At 39.7% G+C, this 17,899-nt stretch overlaps 1 protein-coding gene across 2 annotated transcripts in view; it reads left to right on the top strand.

Moving 5' to 3' along the window:
* The window catches only part of arhgef10la (Rho guanine nucleotide exchange factor 10 like a), a 156,471-nt gene that overhangs the window by 85,132 nt on the left and 53,440 nt on the right, over positions 1 to 17,899 (top strand). For both annotated transcript variants that reach the window (XM_088069371.1, XM_088069367.1), the window contains one exon: positions 8,737 to 8,858. In XM_088069371.1, the coding sequence (XP_087925497.1) occupies positions 8,737 to 8,858 (122 nt within the window). The remainder of the gene's footprint in view (positions 1 to 8,736; positions 8,859 to 17,899) is intronic.

Genomic DNA, 17,899 nt, shown 5'->3' with positions numbered 1-17,899 from the left:
AGAGTCTCGTTTTTGTCATGAAGCGAAAGGTCATAGTTTTCTTTGATAAACTTACCTCAACCTACCTAAAGTTGGCCCTAAAAACTGGTCTTTACAAAAACCGCCATTAGGGCCAGTCTTAGTTAAGACCAGTTGGTGTGACCGACTCCTGAAGCCCCGCCTCTGCTGCTGCACAGAGCCACAGGCCGCTGTTTTTTTTGTACTTATAGTTTGCTAATATTGAATATGATGCGTGTCCAAATTGCACTGAATTTGACACTGCACCTCCTTGGATCCTCAGCAATACAGATGCCAAGTGTGAAGTAGGTCGGATGAACAGTTCTTGAGATATGCAAAAGACAAACAGACAGACAGATAGAGAATTTTTTTGCTTCATAGTTCGTTGTTGAAGCCTCTGTGGTGGTCAGGCTTAACATGATATAATATGGCAGCCCACGCTGATAAGAGACACTCCCAGTAAACAGCAGTCTTCCCTTTGTGAGTGCATGTGGTGTAGTTACGAGGCCTTGAAATAGAAAGTGAAAATTACCCCACGGTGGTGCTTCGCCAAAAGCCCCGGGGTCCATTAATAACCTGGTGTGCCACTGCATCTTTTATGCCTCTCCGAGTGGCCCTACTGTTTCTGAAGGGTCTTCGTGAAATAGCCAGAAGCATTTCCTAATTAATGGGTTTTCTCACTGCAGAATTAATTGCTTCCTACCATGCAGTCCCAGCCCTTTCAGACAGGGTTAAGGCTGCAGACTTTGATGGCCCTCACAAGAAGAACAAGAGGCCGTCAAATCATGAGAGATTGCTACCGAGATGTCGGAGACAGAAGCAGAGGAATGAATGTCGGCAAAGAGAGGGAGCTGTTGAAGTTGTGTGGGCGTGAGTGTTTATGCGTGTGTGTGTACGTGTTGAGGGGGAGGAGGGGGTGAAAGGATGATTGAGACAAGCAATCAGTCCCACTGCAGGGAACAGAGGGCAGGCAGGGGGCTGTTGCCTGTGGTTACACTGCTAAGTGTGCCGGTCTCTCGCTTTTTTCCCCTTGCACACGGATCAATAGATGAGTGGAGTGTAGCTTGGAGGTTCTTGCACACACTCTGACACGCCTTCTTAATCCACTGTGTGATAACCTGTGCCATGCCGATGTATACCGCACAGGGGACAAGCAAAGGGGGAGAGAATGCAAAATCCACCCTGCTGCATGGGCTTTGGGAGAGACTGCGAGGGCTTTGCTTTCATTAGTCCCAAGGTTTCAAATAGCTTGGCTGCTGCGGTGGCTGATTTCTCTGCATCTGTCCAAATTACATTAGCCATACCTCACGTGTAACTGTTATCTTTTTGCTTTGTGCGCCTGCTCAATAAAGGAAGCTGGAAAGATTCCCTTTGATAACACTTTTTAATATAAACATTCAACCGAACACTCCCCCTCACAAAAAAGGCATTCACTTTGTATGTGCTGGAGGGATTTTCCCCTAGCCCTAAAATTAATCTGTCAGACAGCAAAGATTATCTCCCTATCTCGCTGTACTCAAACATGGGAAATGTTTATGATGAGTAAACATTATCACGGATTTAATTAACAGATCCCACACTCGCATTGATCCATGGGAAATATCAATTGCACTGGTGTATTTAATTAGTCTATATCTTTGCCCTTTGTGTCACTGGGGTTGATAGAGCGCCATGCTCTGCAAATTAATCTTCATCAGCAAAAGACTTGAAACAAAAGCATGATTGGAATAAAGAAACTGAGAAACTAAATCTCCCTACTTAGTATTCCAATCCTACACCTTCACAAATGATGTTGTTATACACAGTTATTGTACAGTAGCCGAGTCTGAGTGCACAGTAGATAAAACTGACCTTAACCTTTCGTTTGTGGAATCTCATCACTCATATAGATTGCTTTTAATTAACACTGGAGATAAATAAACTGCAGCACAGTAAAATGCACTCTAATTTCAAAACCAGTGACGTAGTGTTACTGCATTTGTGACAGTACACGTGTTTTGCTGTGACAAATTTTAGACTGTTCCCAGAGGAATCAGCTGACAATATACTATACTTTAGATGATAACAATTCGTAATATTGGATGTGTGTTATTTTCCTCCAAAACACAAATATGGGTTGTGTTTTTTTTCCTTCTGAGACATAGTTTCTATTTTGAGCTCAGCTTCTCCACAATCTATCCACATACCCCCCGGTAACTGCAGGAGTACTCTCTGTGGTACAGATACCTCTGGGTGGGAATCGCTACACCAATCTAGCCCCCCACAGTCTTCCATGCAATGTATCCATGCAGCAATTGCAGATCCAGGCCTAATGTGATACTCCAAAATTAGTAGCCACTGGAAATAGAAGTAAATGGGGGTGTAACTTAAGCATTTATGCTGTGTTGACACTACGAGAAACAAAGCAACAATGTAGCCAGCTACATTATCGCCCAGTTGCCGTTGGAAGTGCTACTGAAGCGCTCGTCTACGTAGTTGTGTCCTGGGCTCGTTTGTGTTTTGTTACTTGCACCAAAGCCCCTCGACTGCATGTCATCTAACTCAACGATGAACTAATTCGATTTTGGTAGTTAAAGGTCAAAGGTTTAAGGTCACTGCGACCTCATCGTTCTCATTCTTATGAGCAAAAGGTCACTGCAACCTCACAAAATATATTTTGACTATAACTCAAGAATTCATGTGCCAATGATGACAACATTTACACAAACATTTACACAAATAATTCCACAAAGTGATGAATGGCATTTTATAAGGTCGAGTTCACTGTTTCGTCATGATGTTTCGCAAAAACACTTTTCTGGCCATTACTCAATGTCATAGGTCAGGAACAGAGTGGGAGACATTTGGTCAGATACTGAACTGGTGACACTAAACTTTGCTGTCTGTGTGAGGCATTCATGTTTTCACAGAATAGATGTAAACTGTAAGTGCAACTTGACTGGCATTCAACCATGAGGCAGTATTTCTAGTTTTATCAGTAAAATCACAATATTTTGACTTTTTTCTGACAATGTTTTGTTATAGCATTGTGGAGAAAATATGAACTCTATGCACTGTTGTTGTGTTTTTAGGGAATATACTTTGGCACGTTTAAGCTTTTTTTTCCTCATATATCTCCGAATGAATTCTGATATAATTTGCTTTAGCTGTTTTGTCATGAAGCTCAAATCAAATTGATTTTTTATCTGTTTAAGATGTTTATCTATACGATGTATGCACATGTTGTCCTCTTTGCTTTGCTGTTTTCCTACAGCGGATTAACAAATATACTCAGTGATTTGTATTGACACAGCTGCTTATGAATGAAATTAGGTCTACACTGTGTACACTACAGGAAATGAAACCTATGTTTTTTGTTTTGACGTATTTGAATTCCTAGCCTGTACATCTAACTAATTGACCATCTACATGCACAATAACCAGGTCATTGTATGAGCAGTAATGCAACTAACAGATTTGATTTGTATTATTTCCGACTGCTGGCATTAGTGGCTTTGCTGTGGTTTGCTTTCTGTGTCGACACACTTCTACTATTTGACACTAATTGGTATATATTAGGAGCCACAAACTTGCATGTCTTAGCCCCCTACTTGTAATCACCATTAGGAGGCTGACATGAGTGCTTTTCCCCCTTCTGTCAATTCTATTTATGTTAAATCAAACATGATGTTATTGTGCTATGAGGCACAATTCACAGGGTATTGCACCGGGGTAAACACAGCATTAACACATGGAACAAAACATATGAAGTGCAGTTTTCTCAGTGATATCTTCGTTTTCCACGCTCATTATGTTACACTATGGAAATTACAGAGGGATGTCCTGGGTGGTATTTCAGATGGAGTAAAATGAGCCTGCATTACACACCTTCATTCCAGTTATCCTGTGCAACTATCAATCATTGACATAAAGAATCTATATAAGTGAAAAATACATATAGTGTATACAGATTTGATATTATTTTATTTTTATCTTAGCTAATTTGTGTTTTTGTAATTTTTTAAATCCATTCCTATAATATTTTTTGCTTGTTTTCTTGATTCTGACTCTTGAGCTCCTGTAGTGTGTGAATTTCCCAAAGATAATAACAGGATTCCCGCAGATCTTTAAAAAGTCTAAAAAGGCATTTAATTAACTAATTTTAGTATTAAGCCTCAGAAAAATATTTATAGCATGGCTGAAACTGGTACAAGGCTATGTATACAAGGCTTTGTGTTTTTTTATGCTAAGTTTATGAGTATGACCATCTCAGTAAATGTATAGATATAAATACAGAATTATTATTATTACTAACAGTTACAATGAACCTTAATGAAATTAAAAAAGAGGGGCTATTTTAGTCAAACTAAAGTTTTATTACTATAATTAAAATTTAGTATGTGTAAAAAGTGTCCCTTGTGAAAATAACTAAAAAAATTGTGAAATTCGGTGTCTAATGGCATTTTTTCCAGTACTGCAGCTAAGCCATTGTGCACAGTCTAATTTATGTCAATTTTCATACTTTAGTATACCTTCAAACCAATATATCGATGCAACCTTAAGTCATTTTTTGTCACAGTAAACATTTTTGGCAAAATTCTCTCTAACCTTATTTCCCCCCTCCAAATGTAGTTATTGTAAAATTGGTATAAAATTTAATTCTGAGAGACAATAAATGGTCTTAAAAAGTTTTAAATCTAACTTGCCTCGAAATGCAGAACCCCTGAATAAATACGAATAGCCAACAAATAAAAAATATGATTTTTTTCTTCTTTTTTTTTTTTTTTTTTTTTACAAATTACTGTGAAAGTGATGTACCCACAGAAAATTCCTCAGAGATATGCGGCAGAGAAACGAGTCATTATTATTGTGTTTTCCTGTGTTTAGAGGTCCATTTGATGAAATTATTTTGCAAATAAGAAGTGTAGATGTGTGTGTGTGTGTGTGTGTGTGTGTGTGTGTGAGAGAGAGTGAGAGAGAGAGAGAGAGAGAGGGTGTGTGTTGAGGTGAGGGGCCTGCATGTCCTTATTTGGTGCCATTGTCGATTTAGGTCTGTGCTTATCATTTGATCAGTGTTATTCATCACCATTACTGCATGGCAGAGACTGAAGGTTAAGGCTAATTTGTGTTCTCTTACATCAACTTTCTCTCTCCATCCGCTAGTGTGTATCCCAGTCTCTTCTATTTCTGTCTTTCTATCTCTCGCTCTGTGTCTCTCTTTTAAATTATCTCGACTTATTTTACTGACTGACAAATTCAGTAGGAGAAGTCAGCACACTTAAATGGAACATTATTTATGCTAATCTAATAATTAGCTGAAGAAAGTTGATGATTACTCTGGGGTAAAGGAAACCATTGGACCTGCTGCCCCACCTGCAGCAATCTGCCCTCAATTAAAGTCTTTTAATAAGTGACCTCACACCCCTCAGTATCCTAGCAGGGGCTCACGGAGGAAAAGTCAGCCCCCAGGCCAACCCCCCCTCCAAAATATGAATTATTAAAGAACACTCCACAACTCGAGATGACTGTAAATATAAATGACTGAATGATTTAAAACCTGATAATTGTCTCCCCGTTCTTCTCTGTAACCTTGTTCAGAGCATGACTGTTTAGTCTCAATGTTTTGCAAAAGGTGAAGCAGTTAAATGATGAATCGTGATTACATTTTTGAAGTATCTTGCACCTTTGACATCAAGCATCATCAGATTAAATGCAAGCAAAAAATGCATTGTGAAAAGCTTAAAAAAAAACTATTTGACACATTATTTTCCTTAAATTCTCAATATTCATTCATTTCTTATAGCATATATCTTGACCCTAGAGTTGTGCAGCCGTGCAGATAGTTTCTGTTTCGTTTGCAGATGTTGTGAGATATCCACTGTTTAGAATACAATAGAGGTGAATGAAACTCTTGTTTGTTGTGCTGAAAAGATTTGAAGAAGGAAATATGAAAAATCCAGGAGCAAACAAGCACACAAACACAGGATGAAAGCTCTATCTTTCATATATGAAAAGATGCAACACACTAACCCAAAGCTGTTCACTCCTGTCCTTGATCTCTCTTTTATCTTTGTGCTCTGTATAAACACGTTTTGTCATTTATTCAGATGTAGTCAAGCTGTGAATGTGAAGAGGATTGCTCCGCTGTGATCTCCTGTTTGCAAACTGTCAAGAGTGATGTCACATTTACGTTTGTTCAGTGATTTCAGTGGCAATTGTTAAAGAAGTAAGGTGCGCATATTTTGATATAAGAGTACCATTTTCTTTATTGTTCTTACAAGGCGGAGTACATATGTTTTTGCCCTTTTTAACGAATATTTCATTCAGCTGCTGCAACAAAACAATTCCCCTCATGGGATTAATAAAGTATTTCTATTCTATTCTATTCTATATTGAAAATTAAGGTAATCTCAGATATGTAAGCTTTAAAGGGACAGTTTACCCCCAAATATAAAAATACATGTTTTTCCTCTTTCCTGTAGTGTTATTTATCAATCTAGATTGTTAAACTGTGAGATGCAGATTGTTGGAGATATTTGCTTTAGAGATGTCTGCCTTCTATTTAATATAATGGAACTAGATGACTCTCTGCTTATGGTGCTCAAAGCACCAAAAAAAGAAAAAAAACATTTGAAAAACCCAACAGCAATGTCTCTTTCCAGAAATCATGACCCAATTACTCAAGGTAATCCACAGACCTTGCTGTGAGCAGTTTCATGTAGGAACTAATTTCTCTCCACCAGGCCAACATGTTCTCATCCCAGCTCGTCAAATATCGCTGCTTAATCAGTGGACTTTCATAACTAAATATGACGTGCTAGGTAAGATACCAGGATGGCATGTCAGTTTATGCTTGTTACCTGCATTGTGTCTTTTCAAAATACACTTCAGTTTATACAGGAAATGTACAGTATCTACTCGTTACAAGCATACAGTTCACCCACACATAGGCTAAGATGATTTACCATCATATATTAAATTTTATTTCAGAAAATGTAGGCTCTACACTCTCTCAACACCAGGACTAATAGCACAGTGAAAGAAAACATATTGCAAGAATAAAGTGCAGTAACGTAACACTTAGTAGATAAATAGCACTGCAACCAAAAAAGTGCACATTGGTGCTTTAATATCAGTGACGCTGCAAAGAAACGGCATGCTTATCCTTCAAAATAAATGCCTTGTGTCAGAAATTCAATTCAATTCAGTTTTTTACAAACTTTACATGTTCAGGAGTCACTTACAGCCCCTTCAGAACAGACCTGCCACCCACTTTTGGAGTACAACTCGCCACTTTGGAACCACTGCTTTATACTACCGTAGTTGCTGGTGGCGTTACAAACTGTCGCTGTGCGGTGCGTATCATACCACTTGGTGCCTTTTTGCCTCGGTGTCTGACACCTACATCACTGACAAAGCAGCCGTATATGACGAGTTGGGAATAAGAATGGGCTGACCGGACTGCACCCGCGAACTATTGAGTGAATTATGCATCTACTGGTAGCTCCAATAGCACTGCTGAGTTAGCTAACATTACAGCTCAGCTGAGGAGGATGCCGTTACTTTTTATATGATATGGTGATATGGTTGCCAAAATAGTTCCTATATGAAACTGCTCACAACAAGGTCTGTGGATTATGTTTAGAAATCGGGTCATGAATTCTGGAAAGAGACATTGCTGTTACGTTTTTCAAATTGATTTCATTTTTAGCGCTTGGAGCACCAGAAGCTGAGTGCCATCTACTTCCATTATATTGGAGAGAAGGCCGACTTCTCTACAGGCAGTATCTCAGACACTCTGCAACTCGCACTAAAACAATCTAGATTGATGAATAGCACTACAGGTAAGAGGAAAAAATGTGTATTTTTCATTTGGGGGTGAACTGTCCTGTTAGCATCGCTGAGGTTTGACACAACAAGTGTTGTATCTGTGTGGGCAAAACTGAGAAATAAAACCAGTTTTATAACCTTGTTGCTGTCTGTCAGTACAGGCTCATCTAATTGGCCCTTAGGTGCTGCTCCCCCTACCTGTTTGCCACAGTAAGAGCCAATGAAACTCTTATAAAAAAAACTCTGCTTTCCACTTTCACTGCTGCAAATGATGCATCTGTGACAGTGCCTCGGAGGCAGACAACAGATATAACGTGTAGCTTATTCCAAGGCAATGTATGGTAACTAAACAGGAAGCAAATTTTAGCAAGCTGTTAAATTTCATGCACAATTAAGTTTCTGTAAATTGAAATTTATGATTACAAAATTACATAATGGGAGCACTTTGGCAGATTTGCCCGGCGCCTTGTCAGAGGTGCACCTGTTGTAAGGCTCAGAGCTATGAGCGCGGAGATGGTGAACATGCCAACCAAATCCATTATTATAACTCAAATCCAGCAGTTGCATTTTTCCTGCTGGGACTGCCTCTCACTGTTGATTAAGTGCAGGTTTAATCACTGTTGAGGCCCTGTGTTGGCAGTACCTGGCCTCGCCTACTACAACAGGGAATAAGCCTCTGGCTGATTATAACTTTCACAGGGTAATAACAGCACTCCTAACACATACATGAGGTGTGGAAATGTCTACCCTATTATCCTGCGTGGTTTTGACATGGCTTTAAGAAGAGTTTACAGCTTGGCTCACTGTGAGGATCAGATGCTTGATGTCAGTAACAACAAAACAAGATGATAAACTACAACAACATTAAGCTAGTACCACCTTTGTGTGAAGAAATAAAAAGTCGCTCTTTTTTTGTTATTATTATTTCAGGAGAGGAGAACTCACCAGGCTGGCTATGTGGAGAAGATGAAGGGAAGACGATGGCGCCGTTTTGGTGTCCGCTGCTTGCCTGTCACATGCCTGTCTTTGCTACAAAGTCGCCAGAGAGAAAGGTAAACCCTGCTACTATTATGAGACAAAAATAATTTCTTAAAGAGATCAGATTTACTAAAAAAAGATCTCAATCAGATTAACTCTCAAACTGAAGGTACATTTTTTAAAGGAAGAAAATTGAATTTCATAGTCTTTAATTATATGCATCAAACGCATTCATAAAATCAGTGTAATACTGTACTTTAAGATTTTGCTCATGACTTTTGCTTTTTGCATATTAACCTGCTATGGAGGGGAAACTGCTTATTGTTAGGAAAGCCTGTGTTTAAGTTTGACCAATTGTACTTTATATAAATCAGTGTAAATAATAAAAGTCACCATATGTGACATTCAGAACATTAATATAGCAACAAACAGCTAGTGTTTGCTATTTTAAGATATACTGGATTAATAACATCCAGTGAATGAAATGGCTCCCTGTATGTAGGGCTGCAGGATCTGAATATTTATCATGATCATGTTTTTTTGGCTTTCCATGTTAAAATGGACATAATTAACTATGATATTTGTTTAAAATTCAGGCTAGAGATCTCCACTGCATATCAAATCAAGCGTTTCCTACTCTAAACAGCCAAACCTCTACTTTTGATGCAGTCATTGTATTGCTAAGCACGCACCCTTATCCCGCTAAAAAGCTTCCCTGAATGTTGCAACTGCAGACAGGTCAAACGAAATTAACCGTTCATCAACCATCATCACCTGTTGTTTGGCAGTATAAGCAAATTGTATGCAAAGAGCACAGAGATGTATCCGCATCGCAGAGCAACACAAACAACTACCACCTGAAAACAATCTACAGTACTGTGAATCCATGAAGGTCAATAACATTACCAACGTCACCTCACTGTACCCCCGACCTTGTCCAGCGTTGACTCATCTAGTTCCCAACGACACAATCAGTGTCATACTACCTACTTAAAAAAAACAAATTGTTTCCAAACAAATACGCTAAAAAGAAATTCGAAGAATATCCAAGTATAAAAATTAATTGATAAGATGAAATTTCTTCCCAGTGGGGAAGCACCCAGCATAATACCTTATGAAGAAATTCTGCTTTTTAATGCTCTCACTGTTATCAGTGTAATGAAATTGCATGCACAACAGTATCACTATTACTGATGAACTGATGAAGTGTTTGATTAAAAGATGCAACAGATGACATTCCAGTTATTCTTGCCGTCACTTTCAAATCACTGTATCTTTATCTGAGCTTTGCTGAGTGTTGATACTCAGGAAGCAAAGTGCTTCCCTTTGGCTTAATCCGTCAAAGCGATTTGACTTTCACTGACGCTAAGTTCTCCTCTTAAGCAGCCATTAGCCCATAGTGCTGCTGGATTCTTTATTTTAATAAAGATTCTGTCGACAGAGATCATAGTGCCATTTTACACAGTCATTTCCCATTGAAGGCAATCAAAGCCCACTTGTCTCGCCCTAACGGCTAAAAATACGTTGTCTCACCGATGATCTCACTCAAAAATACCTGGTCTGCTGGAATTACAAGGTGACACGAGAGCATCCCCTTAAGATGCTCGCTGAAGAATTTCGATCAATACAAGCTGTTAAGACCTGGAAGCCTCCAATAGATCAAATGGTCAGCACAGGTGAGAGATAGACTAAAAGGGTTTTAGAAGTCAGTAGAAGTGGTATAAAATCAATTTGGAGGGGCTGAAAGATGATATTTCCGACCACATTTTCTACCCCTATAATGTGGTTACAGTCTGACTGAGCAAGGTGGGTGGTGGGGGGAGCCAAATTACCATGGCCACCGGGGGAGGATGTTATAAAGTGATCATGCAATTATCTTAATGGCTGTGGGACACCCAAGCATAAATCAATGTTCCAACATTAGATTAAGACCTATACGCCAACCCATAGTCTGCTCGCCACGCCGACGATCTTGGAGGGTGAGGTGAAACGGCAGCTGGAAGTGCGGAAAGTGTAGCTTTGACACGGTAGGGGGGATTTCCCAAAAGAGATCTCGCCGACGTTCCGGAGTAGTCTGCCAAAGTGTGTTACACCTGGCTGGAAGCGGAGCCAAGTCAATTAATGTATTTTGAGCCAGTGGGACCCCGCGGTCTCTGAGGATCTGCTCGTATTCTCGCACAAACAAATGAAGCACCTGAGCACGCCAGTGAAGGGCATGGCAGGCACGTCAGTCACGGATGTGGTTTACCATGAAATTGTTTCACGTGGCTTTATTTTCTGTATGTTTTCATCTGAAATTTCATAGCTGCAAAAACATTGATGTGTGTGCAAGTATATGTTGTTAGTTTTACCGTCTCTGTGTTTGTGCTTGACTTGCACGTTTCTCTGTATGTGTTTGACGATGCACTTGTGTGCATCATAAGAATGGCTATGTGATAGGAATGGAGGCCTAGGTATCAGAAAGCTGAAGAGGTAAGCAGTAGTATTTCTTTCCCTTTTTTGACTAAAGAGAAGGTAGCATTAAATGGAGTGACTTTAAGTCCTTCATGCAGAGCAGACTGTGATTAGGGGCTTAACTCAGCAGCAGCCCCCCTCTCCCTCTCTGTGTCTCCATCTTTGCCTCAGCCACTGCCTCTGGGACACACACGCCTCTCTGTGCCAAAGCTCCGCAGCATCTCTTTCTCCAGCTCTTGCAGCTTCTCTTGGCAGTCTGAGTTACAGTGAGTAGAAAGGATGAAGAAAAGGAGGCAAAAAAAAAGAAATCCCAGATTAAAAGAGATGTGGCCGAAGGGGCCGAAGCCATTTCCTACAGAAAATAAAGTTCTAAAGCAGCGTAGCATGAACAACATGCACAGGTCACCTAAGGGAGCTCAACCAACTGCTGGCTGTGTGCAGCTCTGTGCGCCCCGGTCCACTCGGTGGGAGCTTGAGAGGGCTACTGGGCGAACTCGTTAGGCACCGGAGATAAACCTTATCGCAAGTCTGCTGAGTGAGAACAGCGGGGGCAGACTGACTCCTCTCAATTTATCTCTTTCATTTTCTCCCTCTCTTTCTCTTCCTCTCTCTCTCTCTCTCACTCACACACACACTCACGGAGTCAGACGTTATCTCGGTTAATAGACAAACCACATTCTGATGGTCCTTGTTGTTTAAAGAGTCCGTGCACGCTCCGTTTCGTTGCCCTCTCTGCCATTTTGAAAGATGAAACAGAGCAGGTTTGGCAGTTGGCCCGAAGGGAGGGTGTGAGGTAGCTGGGTTAAGGGATTAATAAGAGATACCATAGCAGAAAGGGTAACAGCTGAACCAGGGGAATCAGCTGTTAAATGGAACAAGTAATGTCCTTTTCTGCACAAGTGGTATGTTGGTGCAAGGTGTCAGTTTTTTAATGCCTTTAAATATAACAGATAAATAGATAAATAGAAAAATGTCAGTTCAAACTTTGATTAAATCTTTGACGAAAAAACCAATTCAAAAATCACTTTTAGATAGTTATATTTTTACTAAGTGCACCGATTTGATGCTAGCATACATCACTGTGCCAAAATGAACCAGTGCTTAAATAGTATGTCAGCTCAATACATTAGACAAACAACAACAATAAGAGCTTCTTTACACCTGGTATTAACGTGCATCTTGGGTCACTGGATCACAAGTGGACAGCTTTATGTCTGTCTATTCACACCTGGCATTAGAATGCATCTCAACATGCACCATGTGTTACTGTAATTCACTTCCTCGCTGTATATACAAATATGCACATTAATTTCATTTGCAAAGAGATGTGTTGTTTTCATCCAGAAGGAGGTTTGTCATGCTATATACACACTATATATACAATAGCTGTTAATATTTAACATGTGTAAAATCTTATTTTATTACACAGCCCGGTGAATTGCTCGGCCCCTCCTTGCCCCTCTTTATCCTTCTTTGTTTATAAAGAGACAGCATACCCTGCTGTCCCTCCCTTCTTCCTACTCTTTTTTCACCAAAATTAGTGCTGGTATGCAGGAATGTTAAACAAGGAAAAATAGTAATAGATTACTTCCCCATTGCCAATAGAGCCATGTTCACTACTCCAGAGTAGACAAGTATGCCTCTCTGTTGTTTTTTTTTTGTGTCACGTTCAAGGTCACAGACAGACCAGAAAACAGGTTGGTAAACAGTAGAAAGCAATATGGAGGCCAGTGAAAATGTACTGCGTATTCTTTTAATTTTATTTAGTCTGTACAAGCTTAATTTTAAACAATATTTAAGTGCTGCTTGGACAGAGGCAGATATTATTTTGCAGCCTCTCCTCATTGCAGTGCACTAGCATAGGGGCTAAAAGTAGCAGTTTTGTCTCTACAGAAGCTTTGGCTGCAATAACGTGTACTCTGAGCTGTCCACTTGTAAACCAATCTCCCAAGACACGTTAATACCAGGTGTAAACAGGATCTCAGTCACCCACCTTTATGAAAATCTATAATTCCTTTAAGTTATTTGGCAAGGAAAAATGCCAAACAGTAGCTAATTCCATCTTTTCAAAATGAGAATACTTTTGGGTTTTGGGCTACAGGTTCAACAAAACAAGCAATTTGAATATCCAAACTTTGGCTCTGGTAATTTACAATGTTCATTTTTCATTATTCTCTGTCACTTTATCAACTAAATGATTAATCCACAATTATTAGTTGCAGCCCTAAAATAAACACTTAACCTTTTATATTGCAACTCACTGTCCCAGAAGAAGCAGCCAAAAGAATATTTCCCTTTTTTGCATTAAACACTTTAACAGAGGCGGTTTGTTGGCATGAATGGTAATGATATTCATTTGCAGTTTCTTGAACTCAACTAAGCTGCTCCTCTCATCTCCTTGTTTGACTGTTTGAACCCAGTCTCAGCTGTTTCTTTCACTTCTGTCCAGCAGGCTGTGTTAGTGGGAAGCCCAGAGACCAATAATAGATGTATTTATGAAACCGAATGATCAGACAGCTCAGCAAGCTGTATAACAAGTGGCATTGGATGGCGTCACTGAATGGAACTGAAGGGCTTAAATTACGTGCCTGTCTCTATCTAGGACACATATTTTCTTGTGCACTGTCGTTCTGTGTAAGCGCTCATTCAGCAAAGCTTTGAAGAGAATCAATGCCTGGTTTCTGTCCTCATCTAAACATTATCTAAGAGGTGCATGTGCATACTGTATGTGCAGTGTTTTACAGCAATGGGGGGGCAGGAATCCCTGACCGCATAATGAGTAGGAAAGCACCTCTTCCTCTGCAACTCTAAAAGGTTCTTAAAGATCCAAGGCTACAAAGACTTTCAAAATAGTAAAAGGGACATGTTTCCAGACTCCGTTTATGAGGCATTAGGCTAGGACAGGGTTGAGGATGGCTGCTATGCCAGAGCTCTTATAATACCTTGGGGGATTTCATCATGTATGCTTTGAAGTGCGGAATGACAAACTGGAAAAGGGCTTGGGCTGCATCAGGGTTAGCTTCCTTTCTCTTTTTCTGAGAGGATTAGCTTCTGTGTCTCAGCTCAGAAAACCGCAAAGCTTGGTCACATCTCAGCCCTCATACACTCCCCACTAGTTTACATAGATCACACAGATCACTATTACTATTTATTTACATACTTATGCATTTTTTTTTCTTTTTTTGGCATGGGTGTGAAATCCATTAAACTTGCTATAGGTCATTTCTGTCTTCGTCATCTGGTGAAATCACACTGCATCGGGACGACTGGGGTCTGCGCTTGTTTACTGGACTAGTCGGTGCTTTTGGGGCATGTTGTGCGTGTCCCTCTGACTCGCTGTGTCATCCATCTTCCCTGCTGATGGAGTGATAAGAGAGCAACACTGTGCATTCAGCCAGCCACATGAAAGTGACTGCATGTACAGAAAATTGGCTTGTAGAGCGGCACCGCTGGAAGCAGCAAACACACTGCATTTATTGTTTACGTACATAATGACTCAATGGCTTGTGCAGCCAAGATGAATAAAAAGGTTCACTGCGAGGGCTGTGTGAGTTTGTAGCAAGCCACAGATGAGATGCTATAAAATATGGATTAAAAAGGAAAAGGACAGTGTGAAAAGGTGGCCTTTCCCTGATGCACCGCCTTTCTGATGATTTATTTCCTCACCCACCTATAGCCTGTTTTTTTTTTAATTCAAATTTTTGTTGGTAAAGTCATCAAGTTGACACCTTACGCAACGCTCCCCCCTCTATTGTTCTTGAAGGTCGTCTGCTACCTTTCAGAGTAGCAGATATCAGCCACCTCTCTGATTTGTCGAGAATAGATGCCACAGCATGGATTAAAAGCTCCTTCTAACCGCCGCTCCACCGGGGCGTAGCAGCTCCCTTTCTAACTCTACAGTAATATCCTTCCTGCAAACAGAAAAACACAAACAGTGGGATGCGCCTGTGCTTGAGACTGTTTGGAGACTGCACGCCGTTTTCTTTCAGACCTGAGCCTCATTGAGATCAGCTTTTCTTTTTCCTTGAGATTCGCTTATTTGGAGTCCAGGATAATTTTACAGTACGCAGGATTTTCTGTAATTATCAGGGTCAGAGGAATCATGATTATGACCAACAGCGCTGGCTGTGCCATGCTCTACTTGGCTTCATCATCATTTTTCACAAATGATGCTCGAATCTTGCTGGTGTGCCATGAGTGGATACTCAACGGCTAATTCATTTAGGTGTCATGTTAAAATTTTTGTTTTCTACTTCCCTTTGATTTAAATACACAAAATAGTGAGTGCTTATAAACAGATCCAGAGTTTCTGCATGTTTGATTTCCATTGCATGGTTGGCAATTTCAGTTGTGGCAACACAAATACACTTTATCGTAGTTCGATTTTGGCTGCGCAATTATGGGAAAAAATCATAATTATTCCTACTTAAGTCATCATTGAGATCACAATTATTTATCACAATTAATCACTGGCTTTCAAAACATTGTGAGTTTATTTTAAAAAAAAAAAAAACATGCCTTTTTAATAGAGTATTTTCTTGAACTTTAAAAAATAAATTCAACTGTAGGTGGCTCATTGGTCATAGTTCTTGCTGTAACAGTCAAGGCTTTTAAATATTGGCATATTTTCAATAAGAAAAATAAATAAACAGAAATAACACAAATGTCAGTTATGTAATGTAATTCTCCATCGTGAGACTGACCTGATATTTCCTGAACTGCAGTTTGTGCTTGTGCATACAGAACAGGCAGAACGGACTTATTAAAATGCAAACATGAAGGCACTTTGTAGCGGAGTTGTAGCATATTAACCATATGCTTTAATATGTTGTTCTCTATGGTGTCCAGTATATGGGGGTGTGATCAGTTATCCGCAGCTATAAACACTCTATAGCATTAGTTTTCACTTTGGAATGGTTTAAATCAGTTTCCGAGATTAACTGTTTTTCCTCTCTAGCCAAGTGGACTCCATGAAAAAATTCCACTGGCCAAGTACATTTTTTAAATTCCCTAAATAATAAACAGCCTTTTTGTGTCACATACGGCATACATAAGTTTCAGTACAATTTATTGAGATAAAATGGTATTAAAGATATTACTGTGGTGACCCACATTATAGAGACGTTATCCACCAGAGACTGCTGCTCCCTTAAGAAGCAGAGTTAAGAGTTGAGAGAGGGGGGTTCTGGGAAATAGAGTTTTGACTTTGTTGTTGCCTTTGCCAGCAGGTTAGCTGTGAGCTTGTCCTGAACCTTTATTATAGCTGTTTGATGGAGAGTAAACAGACTTGACTCAACTCAGTCTCTCTGTCTCTTCTTTCCTGCTCTCCCACATTACATTGAAAACAAACATTAAGAAGAAGCAAGAGCAAAATCTGAAGCAAAATTACTTTGATATACTGATCAGTGGAAAATAAGTTCAAGACTGAATACAACTGATCTCACAATTCAACTGTAAAATTTGCTATTGAATGTACAAAAGGATCAAGTCATAAAGTAAATTTGAGGGCTTTGTAAATCCATCAGCTTCTTCTCCCGCACAGTAAACAGTCCTGCGTGGAATTAGGAGCACTAGAGACAGTCAGATTTGCAGTAGACGTGCCTTTTTTTTGTTTTGTTTTTTAATTGAACATTAAATAAGAACAGTCAAAAAAGCCACATCATAGCCATGTTCACATTTTTGCATGAAAGAGAAGAGCAGCACCCAAAGAGTCAAAACACGCAGACCGCCGCAGACAATCAAAAAGTAAAATATAAAAGCAAATAGGGGAGAAGAAATAAAGAAAAAAAAATCTGTGTTCATTCAGGAGCTGGGTACATATAAATTAATTTAGATGTAGGGCCTGTAGGGTCATTTCGTATTTGTTTCAGTGTTTTAAATAATTTTATTTCTTTTTGGAAAGCGATGAATATGGGTGTGATCTTGAGAAAATGACACGTGAATGAAGTATTTTGCCAAAATGATAAAATTATTAATTCCAAATTCCTCTAAATTCATCAAATTCAGTAGACACACTGCGTGCATGCGTGCTTTTAGACATAAAAACACAGCTGGTTACGTGGTGTGTGTCCTTGTGTTTTTGTGATGGCCCCTCAGCATCAGAGGTGCAGCAGAGCAGCGAGCCCACAAATGACACCAAACTGCGGTAGGGACTCTCAGCATAGTTTTATTTTGTTATTTGGCACAAACATTTACCCACCAATGTGATGGATAGCCTTCCGAGATTTACTCACCAAATGGAAAACCCACACACATTTGGCGCTTGGCTGATGTAAATTACGCACCCTGGTCAGAGTCTGCAGTGTGAGGCTGCCTGAACGTTGTGCAGAAAAAGACTCACCTTCCAGTCTGTTTTTGCTTTGCTAAATCAACAAATTTAGGTGATGCCATTGTAAATGAAATGTTTGCAGTCATAGTGTGAGCTCTGCCTTATCACATGATGAAAGCTCAACAGGCTCCACCTGCAGTGGTTGCGGTGGCAGCATGTTATGTTCAGAATCAGTCACTTGAGGATTTGAAAATTTGCTAAATCTAGCAAGAAAGTTGCCAAGTTGGCAACACTGAGCACTGCTGTGATGGAAAGGGGTGTGCTGGTTTTATAACAACAGACAAAAGGAGAACATCATTGTGAAACTGAATGCGGCACAATAATTGTTTTATC

This window comes from Plectropomus leopardus, chromosome 2 (genome assembly GCF_026936395.1).
Source record: "Plectropomus leopardus strain MGB_pleo_1.0 chromosome 2, ASM2693639v1, whole genome shotgun sequence".
Lineage (NCBI taxonomy): Eukaryota > Metazoa > Chordata > Actinopteri > Perciformes > Serranidae > Plectropomus > Plectropomus leopardus.
The sequence above is the reverse complement of the archived record's forward strand: the minus strand, read 5'-3'. Positions and strand labels throughout refer to the sequence as shown.